General features: G+C 36.0%; 2 protein-coding genes across 8 annotated transcripts in view; one reads left to right on the top strand and one right to left on the bottom strand.

Moving 5' to 3' along the window:
* The window catches only part of LOC5579847 (probable Ras GTPase-activating protein), a 538,326-nt gene that overhangs the window by 266,850 nt on the left and 258,065 nt on the right, over positions 1–13,411 (top strand). The window lies entirely within an intron of this gene.
* Positions 8,786–10,893, bottom strand: LOC5579842 (proton-coupled amino acid transporter-like protein CG1139). The gene is made up of 7 exons (XM_001651468.2): positions 10,649–10,893; positions 10,529–10,588; positions 10,318–10,468; positions 10,135–10,256; positions 9,741–10,067; positions 9,273–9,485; positions 8,786–9,212 (listed from the first exon to the last, which is right to left on the bottom strand). Exons 1-7 carry the CDS (start codon positions 10,675–10,677, stop codon positions 8,801–8,803), a joined length of 1,314 nt encoding a protein of 437 aa, XP_001651518.2. The 5' UTR covers positions 10,678–10,893; the 3' UTR covers positions 8,786–8,800.

Genomic DNA, 13,411 nt, shown 5'->3' with positions numbered 1-13,411 from the left:
CCATTTTCCCGGAGAAGGAAAAGTATCACAAATTACCGATTTTACTAGATCAATCGGCCATCAATGGATACACAAAATTGCATATTGTTTCATAATCCGGCGAAAATTTTGGTTAAAATATCTTTAAAAACTTCAATTTTTTGGGTTTCATTTAACTTTTATGTAAAAGTGTTTTATGTTTTTTCTTTCTAAACTGAAAAATGTGATCCGGATCAAATACATAGAAATTTCAATTTGATTTATTCTCATGAAGATTATTTTGAAGCTCAATTAGAGTTGGTAAATTATCGTTTTTAATAAATTTGCGGCCCTTTTGAGGATTTGTCCGACTTTTGTATGAAGGATTTTAAGGGTAAACGGTTCGATGCGAAATGGTGCTATTTGGTTTCTTGGGAAGAATCTTAGGAGAAACCCCCAAAAAAAAGAACTCCCTCAGATAGACTCCTTGAACAATTACAAAGCGTAACAAAAATAATATTATTTTCGTGTCTCAAGGATCAAACTGTCTCTAATAGATTTAGGGTTGCTGAAATTGATGCGGTTCTCAGAAATATCAGAGCACGTTACAATTTTGAGCTACAGGTGCCTAAAGTTGCATAAAACACTAGTTTTATTGATGTTTACATAAAATTTAAAGTGCGATTTATCAAATTATTTAGATATTTAATCCACCAAATATGCAAAATAGGACTTCAAATTTCATTTGAGATTCAATTTGGATTGAGTTAAGATTAGATTGACTTTTTTAACATTTTTGCACTCTACTACAAAATTCTGTGTTTCTCTCATACGGCAAAACAAAATACATTTTTAAACTATAAAAAACAACCTTGGAACATCAAAAATATTATGAAGTTTATCGATTAGTATTGTTTCACACTTGAAGATTGCATTTTGTGGCACATTATGAAACTAAATAAGCAAACAAGCTGGTAAACTTGCATGCAAGTTTACTTAAATCGTCAAATTCTGCATATTCAACAGCCAATATTTCAAAAACTAGACGTGCTATGCTATTTTCGAAAATGGCAATAAATTCAACCACCCTAAATTAAGTAAATAGTGGTATTTTGATGCTTGAAACAATGAAGGTTAGTAGTGTTTGATCCTTTGGTCGCATTGCTTGCTCCTGCGGGGGCGAACGATGAACACTTGTTCGGCATACAATTCATTTATCGAATAATAACGCAAATCCGGTCAGGCGTGAATATATCAAGGATCGCATCATCAACTAAAGATGACTCCAAGATCCTTACCTTATCCCACTAACCCAATATCCTTTCCATGACAACTATGCAGAAGATTCTTCGGTCTCTAAAACCAATGGTTATCTAACTAACATTCCTTCCTTTCCCCGATGACCGTAAGGACGTGGCCGGCGCCGTTATTGACTTCTAAAGTTTGAGCTCTCGATTTGTGCACATTGAAGAATGGTAATCTAATCCCAAACCCCATTCACACTTGCTCTGGTCAATCATGGAGTGAGAGCTACGAATTGTACGGTCATTTATGCTCTCTCTCTCTCGTATTTTGATGCTTGAAACAATGGGTGATATGAATAAAAAACTTTGAACTTTACTACATGTAGTATCTACTCAAAAACAAAATCCACAAAGTTTACTACACTTTTGGAATGAATAAAAAACTTTTCGAACATGTAGTACTTACTACTTTCGAACATGAGCAGTGACTGAAGCTGCACGTTAAGAAATTTCCATTCAGAGTGCAGAGTGATTCTGCACGTAAAGAATAATCTATTCAGAGTGACGCTTAAAATTAATACAATCATGCATATGAAGAAAATGCATGGAATCTAATCGATTACGCGACAATTTGCACAAATCATGAAGGTGCTGTTATTTGACAAGATTTGTAGTGTAATTTTGCGATTAGTCTGGTATTCTTTCTATGTCTATGATTTTATGATGATGGTACATCAAAGAATTTTCTGGGTGGTTTTCGGCCTTCGCCAACGCCGATGATTTTTTAAATACTAGCTTAACATTTATGAAGAGATCTTGAGATTACAGCTATCAAATTAGGAACCACATATTTTCTAGCACCAGTACTGAGATTCTGGTGAAATTGCGGTAGAATTTTGATGCTCCCCATGTGTTTTCTTAACAGCATGTTGAATTCCGATGTTCTAAGTGTTTATTCTCGTTATTTTGGTGGGGTTTCTGATAGTATCCTTGGAATGTCTAGAACTTAGAATGTAGAGATTTTTATGAGAATTGTAGTGATTCCATTGGTAGTCGTTAGAATTCAATGAAGATCTCCCCTAAAACACCCGGGTTCCCTTTGAAATTATTAAAATTCTTAACGATTCCACAAAAATCCCATTGAAATCTATAAAATATTTACCGACATTCAAAACGTTTATATTAAAGCTTTACTTTGAAATTCCAACGGAACTGGAGATCAACGGAATCTTAAAGGTCTTTACAATAATTACAAAGATTGATTTTCGGAATTACAAATATTCACACAATAATTCGCAGGAATCCCACCGCAATCTCATAGATTCTTACAGAAATATCGTCTCAAAGATACCCACAGAATTCCAAGAGATTAATATTCGGAATCCCATTCCCACCCCAATTCTAGAGTTTTTACCAGATTCCTAATATTTCCGCAATATTCCTAGAATGGTATTTAAATTTTCAGAATTATCATAAAAAATCCGACATCCCTATCGGAATCTCAAAGTTCCTACAGGAATTCCGGAATTCAAAACGAAATCTGAGATGTCAGAAATTACACGTAAAATTCAGAATTACTTTACCAATATCTGAATTCCTACCGACATCCTAAAATTCCTAGAAAATAACATAATTATCGTAATGCCAGAATTCACACGGATATTAAAAATTGCTACTGCCGGTAATCTTACCGGAATCTCAGAATTGGCGGAGCGAAAGTTTTCGTAACCTCAGAATTCCTTTGCAAAACTCAAAATACCTTCCGATATATCAAAACTCATATCGTTTTCCCATGATTTTTACTCAAAAGTAAATTATTCCATTCAATTCCGCAAACTCAAAGCATGTGTAGCAACCTCTGAAGCTAACTACTAAGTAAATGCTACCTTTATTCATAGCAATGCGTTGTTTGTAGTATGTTCGAAAGGTGTAGAAAGGAAAATGACACAAACATGTTCCACTCGTAGCGTTTACTACCGAGAATGTAGTAAACTCAACTTTACTACATTTTATTCATACGGCCCAATGAAGTGTGTCGCAGTAGGCTGTATCGATTTTGGCAAATTTTCGAAATCGAAAAACCGCATAGTCACAAATGGTAGCAAATTGGCCCAAACGAAACCCTGCAAAATTTTAAAAATCGTTTAGCTACTCGGCAAGCGACATGAAATTTATTCTATAGGGTTTAAGTCACCGCCGATTGTCATATTTGAAGATTGTTGAAATTTTTCGGTGATTACTATACACTGAAACACGATTATAACGTTTCGGCTTACTGGTTTTCAGCCATAGTCAGATTGGATTTAATCGATCGTTCGCCACCAGTGGGGTTTTATTACTCAAATAAATAATAAGTAATAAAACCACACTGGTGGCGAACGATCGATTAAATCAAATCTGATGATGGCTGGGCCTTCCTTAGCCGAGTGGTTAGCCTCCGCGGCTACAAAGCAAAGCCATGCTGAAGGTGTCTGGGTTTGAATCCCGATCGGTCCAGGATCTTTTCGTAATGAAAATTTTCTTGATTTCCCTGGGCATAGAGTATCATCGTACCTGCCACACGATATACGAATGCGAAAATGGCAATTTAGGCAAAGAAAGCTCTCAGTTAATAACTGTGGAAGTGCTCTTAGAACACTATGCTGAGTAGCCGGCTCTGTCCCAGTGGGGACGTTAATGCCAAGAAGAAGAAGAAGATGGCTTAAAACCAGTGAGCCGAAACTTTACACTTGATTTCTAATCACTACATTTTTGATACAGTTTCCTAATTACAAGTAATTTACGTTTTTATTAATTTCCATTCATTTTGACAGCTCTCCGACTAGCATTCTTCCATGCGCTTGTGTTGAAAGTTTGAAAAATTTGAGAATCCAGCGTAGCGCGATCAGTGGGTGGAATACAAACAACAGTGTCGTCGCTTAGCGGCCGGTGAAAGAAACTGAATGTACTAAAGGTTGTTGCCTGTACTTTTAGCCGCTGGCGCCAACTGTTTGTGTTTAAGAATGAAATAAACAGTCGTTACCCTATTGAACATTTTGGAATCTAAGTTAGCGGCCTAAAAAAAAGGCGACTTCCGATTCATGAAAACTATTGTAGAAAACAAGATAGCGGCTTCCGGTTCTTGATAATTATTTTATCTGGAGATCCTGATCATTAGGGAATCATGATTTTTTCTACATGTTTGTCCAGATTGAAAATTGATTTTATTTGAACATTTTGGAATTCAAGAAGGCAGCCTAAAAACAAGATGACCACTTCAGGTTCATATAAATCATTGTATCTCAAGTTCCTGATCATTTAGCAGCATTTTTTCTGCAAGTTTTTCAGGGTGAAAACTGTTGTTAATTGCATGATTCTTTTGGAATCCAAGATGGCGGCCTAGAAAACAAGATGGCGTTTTCCGGTTTATGAAAATAACTGTATCTCAAGATCCTGATCATTTAGAAGTATGATTTGTTCTACAAGATTGTACCCCGTTTGGCATAAAGTCGTTTGGCATAAGGTCGTTTGGCATAAAGCCGTTTGGCATAAAGTCGTTTGGCATAATGGTTGTTTGGCATAACGGCCGTTTGGCATAATGGTCATTTGGCATAATGGTCGTTTGGCATAATGACTGACTTAGAATGAATATCGGCATTTTTGAATCTTTTACCGAGATCAACACCAACGAGCCCATAGCAAAACATTTTGGAAGGTTTGCAATAAACATGGTGTTTGATCAGAGATTTTCCAAGCTATGAATGTAAAAAAATGTTGTGATATTAGAGAGCATTACTAAATAAAATACGTAACGAGTCTGGTGGAAGATCTTTTCGGAATGATATTTTATCTACATCTCAGAACATAGAATATCTTTGAGCTTGTTGCGATCTACATATTTGAAAATATTAAATTGGCAAAGGAAGTTTGCAGTAGAATATTTCGCTCATAGAATATTTCGAGGCAGATCAAGCTTTGTCCCAGTTTGGACGTGAAAACTTGATATAAATTACTTGATAAAAGAAGGGAAAATTCATTTGCAAAATATTTAAAGCTCTAATCCAAAGACCTTTAATTACAGCATAATGCAAAAATAGCCTATATACGAGAGCAGATAATTTTTCGTTCAAAATGTTTGAGGCTCTAACGAAAAAAATGTTCCCACAGCATAACTCAAATGAACAACACATTTAAAAAAAATATATGTGTGGCAAAACTTTTGAACGATTCAATTTAAATTTTAATTTTGGACGTGTAAGTCAAAAACACCGTCAATTATCGAAAGAAGGGAAAAGAGATCATGTATACGCAAGAAAAAAATATGTTCAATATTGGCAGATTCTAAAAAAATATCATTCTTACAGCACGTCTTGCAAGAATTGATAATACAGCAAAATATAAAAATAGGTTAACATTAAGCTTTACTAAATAATAAAAATTTAAGACAGTATAAATATGAAGAACAGCCTATTTTCAAAGGAAGGCAACATTTATGATTAAAATAGAAAAAGACGCCAAAAATAATTGCGGCATAACACAACGAAAAGACATCAAATAATGCGTTCCGAATTATCGGTTCCCTGAATGCCAGTTCCCCGAATGACCGGTTTCCGCGAAAAGCGGTGCAATTTGAATAGAAGCTCTAGGTAATAGTCTTCAGTGGCTGGATAGTGAACGAGAAAGAACGATAAGCAATCAAAAGAAGGAGGTATTCTGTCATTCTTGGCTTTGCACATGTTGGCAAAAATGCTGAGGACGGTAAAAATAACCGCCAATTAAAAAAAGAAGGGTGCATATTAGGTGGTTAGTTCGTTCACCACCCTGAAATGTATAAAGTTACGACAATTATGAGTGCCAAAAACTTTTCGGGGACGTGGGTTAATCGGGGGAACTGGATATTCAGGGCGTTCGGGGAACTGGCGTTCAGGGAAACGACATTCGGAGAAAAGTAGCACAACCCATCGAAGTAACAGCAGTAATCGATTTCTCTTTTAGTCAATTACTTGAGCAGGTCAATGTTATCGATTGCCAACTGACAGGAGGGCAGTTGGAAACAAAAATATCCCCAATATAGCTCAAGAGAACAGCCTTATGTATAAAAGAAATTAATTTTTTTTAAATTTTAAATCAACACTCTTTATACCTATAATAATGGTTACATCATGTTTAGAAAAAAAAATCATAGAATGTTTGAAAGAAGGGTAAATTTGTGCTAAATATATTAAAATCTTCAGTGCAAAAAATATTCCAATAGCGAAACTCAAATGAAGCATTAGTATTTGAAAGAAGGGTAATTTCTGGATATATAATAAAAAACTATTGGTTATAACTTTCCTAATATGGTTTAATTTATTCAAGAGCATATGATTGTTGAATTAAGTGTCATTTTGTATAAATTGACTCCAAAGCCTGTTGCCTTCAGAAAGATTCAATAGAAACGTAAAACGAATGCCATCTTAAGAAATTCTTGTTTTCAGACTCATTATGCCAAACGACTATTATGCCAAACGACCATTATGCCAAACGACCATTAAGCCAAACGACTTTATGCCAAATGGCCATTATGCCAAACGACTTTATGCCAAATGACCTACCACCGTTCTACAAGTTTGTCCAGGTTGAAAATTGCTTTCAATTGAATATTTTGGAATCCAAGATGGCGGCTTAGAAAACAAGATGGCGACTTCCTGTTCATAAAAATCATTGTATCTCTAGATCCTGATCATTCGGAAGGACGATTTCTTCGACAAGTTTGTTCAGGTTGAAAATTGTTTTCAATTGAACATTTTGGATTTCAAGATGGCGGTCTAAAACATACGATGGCGCTTTCCGGCTTAATAGAACTTGAAGAGCTTGTTCACAATGGTTCGATATGCAAACACGTGGTGTAACGAACGGCCACTCAACGTGCGAAATAATTATTGCAGACTAAATTAATGTAGCCCAGACAACTAAAAGTCGCATAACAGTCACATAAAAGTCGCATAGCTTAGCTTAGCTTAGCTTAGACTGACTACACATATCAATGGTTGCTATTCCGTGATTGACCGAGGTCAGTGAAGATGCACAAAGAATCAACTAAAAGTTCGACTGGGATTGGCCATAAACTTCTTCAGTGTACATAATTCAGTGCCTCTATTTATTCAGGGTCAATAACGGCGCCGACCACGTCCTTGTTGTCAAGTGGGATTAGGGGAAAGAATATTAGTGTGTAACCTTTGCTATTTGGAGGCCGTGTTTGCGCTTCTGCATCTCCACAATGGTTACTGGGAGGGATGTTTGTGTGTGGGGAAGATCGTTGGGTCACGGAATTCACTTTGATAAACGATTAGACAATGATAAACAATGGGAGACTAAAATATGCGTATAAAAATAGTATTTCTAATAGACATGGACATTTTTCAAGTAAAAGAAAATAATGTTGACACTTGTAGTGACGAATTATTCACAGGTTGTTGATCAAAAAGCTAAACTCAATTTATTCAAAGAATACTTTGTGCTTGCATTGAATTCTCTATTTTTCCTAAAAACTCTAACTTTGGCATACTGTATCAATGAAACTACAAAAGATCTTGGTCCTATATTATATATATTACTTGATAGAATTGATTACTATGTAATGATGCATAAGACAAACTTATCAGAACAGTCAGCTTTTCGATTTTTGGCCACCTTATCGCCCATAGTGTACTGGAGCAGATTAGGTAAAAATCTAAAGAATTTAAAAAGAAAGCACTGAAATTCGATTCGGCAACAAAAGAAATGAATCGCTTAAGAAAATTTTGAATGAAGTAGAGAAACTCAAAAACTACAGATAGTATCACTACAGGAATTTCTGGAATCAGGAAGATTTCCTGATAAATATCTTGCAGAAATTTTCTGGCGAAATGCTTGGAATAATACCTCCTAGGGGTGAACCTCTAGATTTCCTTGAAAAAGTGCATGGAAGATTTTTTTAGGAATTTCTGAATGTGATTAAGAGAGAATTCCTTGAAAAGTTCTTGGAGAAATATTTTGAACAATTTCAGGGACATTTACACGAAACATTTTTGAAGGAAAACCTTGTCGGACTTTCCGAAGTAATCCTTAGAGAGATTCCTCGAAAGAACATTTGTTTTTCTGATGGAAACTTTGCAGAAATAACCAAAGGCAAATCTTGAGAAACATTAAGGTTTTTTTTATTTTATTTAATGTGACATTTTTCTTCTTCTTGGCATTACATCCACATTGAGACAGAGCCTGCTTCTTAGCTTAGTGTGTGTTGCCAATGTTGCCATTTAAGCATTCATTCATCGTGTGGCAGGTACGATGATCCATGTCCAGTGAAGACAAAGAAATTTCCATTACGAAAAGATCCTGGACCGAACGGGAATCGATCCCAAACACCTTCAGCATGGCTTTGCTTTGTAGCCACGGACTCGAACCACACGGCTAAGGAAGGCACTGGATAAACCTCATTTTTTGGAATTAATCACCACAGGAAATCTTGGAGGATTTCCTTTAAAACATGAACTATTTATAGAGACCTTAAAAAAAATGTTAAAAATAATAAAAGAAATGGTAGTAACATTCTTCAAGTTAGAGTTCACTAGAGACACTTTTTTACGTATTACATTTATTTATTTATATATGTCAACAATATCCAAAATGCTGAAATACGTCCCGACAATGAGCACAAACAGCCCAAACACCCACAGAACAACGTCCTTCACAAGATGCCACCGACAACGCCCGAACTCTTTCGGCCATCGGAAGATCATGTCCAAGGAAACGGGAAACAGTATGGAAAGTGCCGCCGTACTGAACGATCCCAACAGCCCTATGAATGGTTCGATTTCCGGTACAACGAACGCTGTCAACACCATAGCCAAGGCAAACACGGATCGCATTCCGATTTGGGCACAGTTCTGTCGTTTCGGTGAAAGTCTGCTTTCGATACGGGGCCACAGAATTTCCAACGGGACGTAAAGAGAGAACCCCAAAGCAACTAAGACGCCCATGGCGGAGATCAGTCGCGTTGTTTGTGCCCAACTGGAGAAAAAAGAAACTCGTTTGTAATTGATATGTTATATGGATTAATGAATATCCTACCCATTGTCACTCGGTAGATTAAGAGTGATGGAAGCCTTGGTTGCGTCTCCGAATTGGGCGTATCCGAAGAATCCGGTGATTCCGTAAAGCACAGTCAGACATCCAAACGCAGTCTGCATTACGCCGAAGGGACGAAGAAATTGCTCCGGATGTTTCATGTTGTTCTCCACCGGCAAAACCGTGTTGATTCCCGAAATTGCAAATAGAACAGTGCTGTTGCAGAAACAATAAGATATTTTGAATCTACAGTATGGGACAATACATTTACGACTTGTTCGATGTTCCACACAAAATGATCAACTTTGGTAGGCTGGATCTCAGACCGATTAGAATACCGATTTTTACAGCACGTAAGATATTAACATGAATTTTAACACATATGTTTGAGAAATTAGTCCAATCAAGTGTTGATAGAAAAAGTAACAAATGTTTTGTCCAATACTGTATAATGAGAATTTGTCGACATACCTCACAAACGATGGCAGATTCATCCATTCTGGCCACATAGATTTACTGGACAAATCGATTTTAGCAGTAAAGATGAAAAATAGCGAGATTCCTACGGCCGAAATGATCAATCCGCTGGCGATTGCCGTAAATGGCACCAAATGTTTCAATTTTCGAACTTGAATAATGACCAGTAAGGGAACCAGAAGCAACAGAATGTAAACCCTTGTGTCCCAATCGAGCTGCAGCTGGTTGTACAGTACGTCTTGCAACGATTTTGCTATGAAAACTATGTACAAACAAGCCGTGAGGAAACCATCAATCACCATCATTGAGTCGATGAAGCCCCTAGAAGCAGGAAATTAGCGCTCGGTTTAGCAATGAATAACTCTTTTTTTAATTTATTCAAACTTACGATGCATAACTCGTATAGGGTCGTAAACTTGGGGGTCCATTGCTGAACACGTCTTTGGCAGTTGCACTGAATCCCAACATCGGCACTTGGCTTCGCTTGGATGCTTTCTGTGATGTGTGAACCTGTAATTTTTGAGATCTCTGTTTATTAATGTTCTGTTATTAACCACTGTGAATTTCTTACCAGTAGATGCACAAAATGAGCATAGAGTACGCAGATTACAACGGTCCCTATTGAGCCGAATATCAAACCTTCATTCTTGAATGCCAACGGCATAGCCATAATTCCCGTACCTAAAGAGCCTTTGATCATATGTATGAAACTTCCAATTGTCCTAAAAACAATTCACAAATCTCACTTATCTTCAGTTTTTGCATTCATTATGATCACTTACGTATTCGGTTTCTTGATTTTCCTATGCTCGAATGGATTGTAATCGTCATCATCGTTATTTCTGAAAGCAATACTTCAACTGTCACACTCGCTTCTGTTTCACGTCACATGTTCAACTTACTTTTCTAGGTTTTCCACCGATGATGACATAGTTCGAACGCTGTAGGCTAATCTCAGAAGCACTTTTTCCGGCAACGTTCACTGATGTAGTGTAATTTCGCGAACAGACGATCGGTTATGACTGGGACGGAGAGGTAGCTCGGCTCGACAAAACGCCTCATTGGGTAGTCATACCGCTGGTCAGTAGGTATCGAAACTTTTGCTATGAAAAGCACGTTGCTTTGTATACCTAATGGGGTTTCTGCGGTTGAAAATTCACGGTCGATTCTCGAGTAGATGGAGATTTATAATTTCAATGGCTCTGTGTAGCGTTTTATCATAATCGAAGGTAATGAATCTATTGTAAAACATTGACCTGTTGTATAGACCATAAGTGGTTTAATTCACTACAGTTTAGCCATCATTTAAGAAATGTATGAACATACCTCGTTAATACCTAATTAAGGACTGTTCATTTTACAAAGTGGGCACCTTGTGCATGCTGCATCTTTTTAATTTATCAATGAAACCGCAAATCCTCTAAATGAAGGATTTGGTGAAAAAAGCGGGAAGCTTGAAAGTTGCTGGGGAGATTCCTTGAAAGCTTCATAGAGAAGCTTCTATTGATACTCCTGAAAAGGCTACTGTAGAAATTCCTGTGCGTTGTTTTGGAAGAAACTGGTAAAGATTCCTAGAAAATAATAACTCTAGTAACGACTGGAAGATATTACATGTAGGAAAGTTTCACAGTGAGTTGTAGGGTGCGGATTATTTTCTGAAAGTTCTCAAATCCAAAAATGTGTGTGCTGTTCTGAATTCTAATCACATGAAAATGGAAACCTCGAGTTTTGAGCTAAAAATATTCCAAATCTTTAACATGTTTTGAAGCGAATTTCATAGTTCTAAAACTGTGGGTACAATCAATTTATTTAAAAATTAGTTTCGACTTAGTTATTTAACAAAAACCAGTTCTAAAACATGAACTTTTAACGGAAAATACTATGTTTTTCAAATGATTGCCAGCCAAACATTACAACTCAAGCTTAAGGCTAAGTAGCTCGTCATTCGTTTTGGCAACAATGATGACTTTTCAGCTTGCATTTCAAAGTGGAAAAACTCAGTCTCGATAGTTCATATTGACTTGAAAAAGTACGCGCTAACATGCATAAGGTATGCTGATACTTTTTCAGCTGTGTCAGTGCAAAAATCAACTGATTTTATTTGAATCGAAATTGCATTTTTTCAAAAAATGTTAAAATCAATTTTTCATAAGTTTTATAACAGAAAGTTTTTTGATTTTTTTAAATATTTGCATTGTTTAACTCGTCGTTATAACAAGATGATTTGAAACTTCAGTTAAACAGTAAAAATTAATTTCTGGCGAATAAAAACTAGAAATCTGTTTTCTTTTTCAATAAAAATCTTAGTTTTGGGTAGTTTTTGCTAAATAGCGATATTAAAATAATTTTTAATTAAATTTGTTGCTTACTCAGTATTCGTAAAGTAATGGTCAAACAAAGATGATTTTTTAGTAAAACAGACGATACATCTGGAGAAAACTTCTTTTAATCAAGTCAAATTTGTTTTTTTTTGGGTGCGCTCTGTGAAAGAGGACCACGGGATTATTAATTTGAAATCAAATTCAGGTTCACTTCTGCGTCCATGAGTCCCCTCGTAGTGTAGGGGTAACTCGCCCTATCTTGTAAACAGGAAGTCGTGAGTTCGATTCTCTCCGAGAAGACGCGTATCTTGTCCGCTAGTCTCACATCAATTTGTCCATTTAATCCAATTGCAATATTTAGTTTTAGGATAGTGTATGATGACATATAGTTTTTTCGACATGAAATTTATTATAGAAGAGCAGTAAAAATGTTTTTGCAAAAATAGATATTTGTGATTACACTCCATATTTATTCATCAAGCAAAATAACGTATGATCTTCATTTTAAACTATCAAGGAAAATAACATATAATCTTCATTTTTTAAACTTCATGGCATGTCATTCGATGGCATGAAGTTTCATTAATATTAATTGCAGTACTCCAGTGAATAATATTGAGTAGAAATAAAAATTGTCTAATACACTTAGAGTCTGGTTTACTCAAGACACTACGACGTACTCCATAGGCTTTTAACATTTTAACATGTAAACCAAAATTCATAGCAATGATGTATAGCTTTTTCGTCATAAGTTTTATTGTACAAGTCCACGGAACACATTCAAGCAAATATTTACATTTTGGATTACGTTTGAAACTTTTTTTACCAAAAACTTACGAGATACCAAAGATTTTCAACATATTTGTTTGTGAAGCAATATATAAAGCAATAGCTTCTATTTTTTCGAGAATCTATGTTTTGCGAGAATGAAAATTACAGATCACACTCAAAATTTATTTTTCTTAAAAAATTGGAATACTCTTATTGTTAGGGTAAAGGTATTCAAAATCGGCAGATAGAGATATGTTTGCCAAATTAAGTGTAATTGTGGTAACATTGTGCTAAAAGATTATGTAGCCGGCGGGACTTGAACCCACAATTTCCATTCTGTACACGGACGCATTACCAATTATACTACAGCTACGCTACGGTAAACTGAAGTATTTGGCTAATGACCTTTGTAGCATCCCCAAGCCTCACAATCCTACTAGTCCAATATACCACACTTATCCCTCACCATGCGTCCGTGTACAGAATGGAAATTGTGGGTTCAAGTCCCGCCGGCTACATAATCTTTTAGCACAATGTTACCACAATTACACTTAATTTGGCAAACATATCTCT

The sequence above is a fragment of the Aedes aegypti genome, chromosome 3 (assembly GCF_002204515.2).
Source record: "Aedes aegypti strain LVP_AGWG chromosome 3, AaegL5.0 Primary Assembly, whole genome shotgun sequence".
Taxonomy (NCBI): Eukaryota; Metazoa; Arthropoda; class Insecta; order Diptera; family Culicidae; genus Aedes; species Aedes aegypti.
Note: the sequence above shows the minus strand (reverse complement) of the source record. Positions and strands in the feature narration are given on the sequence as shown.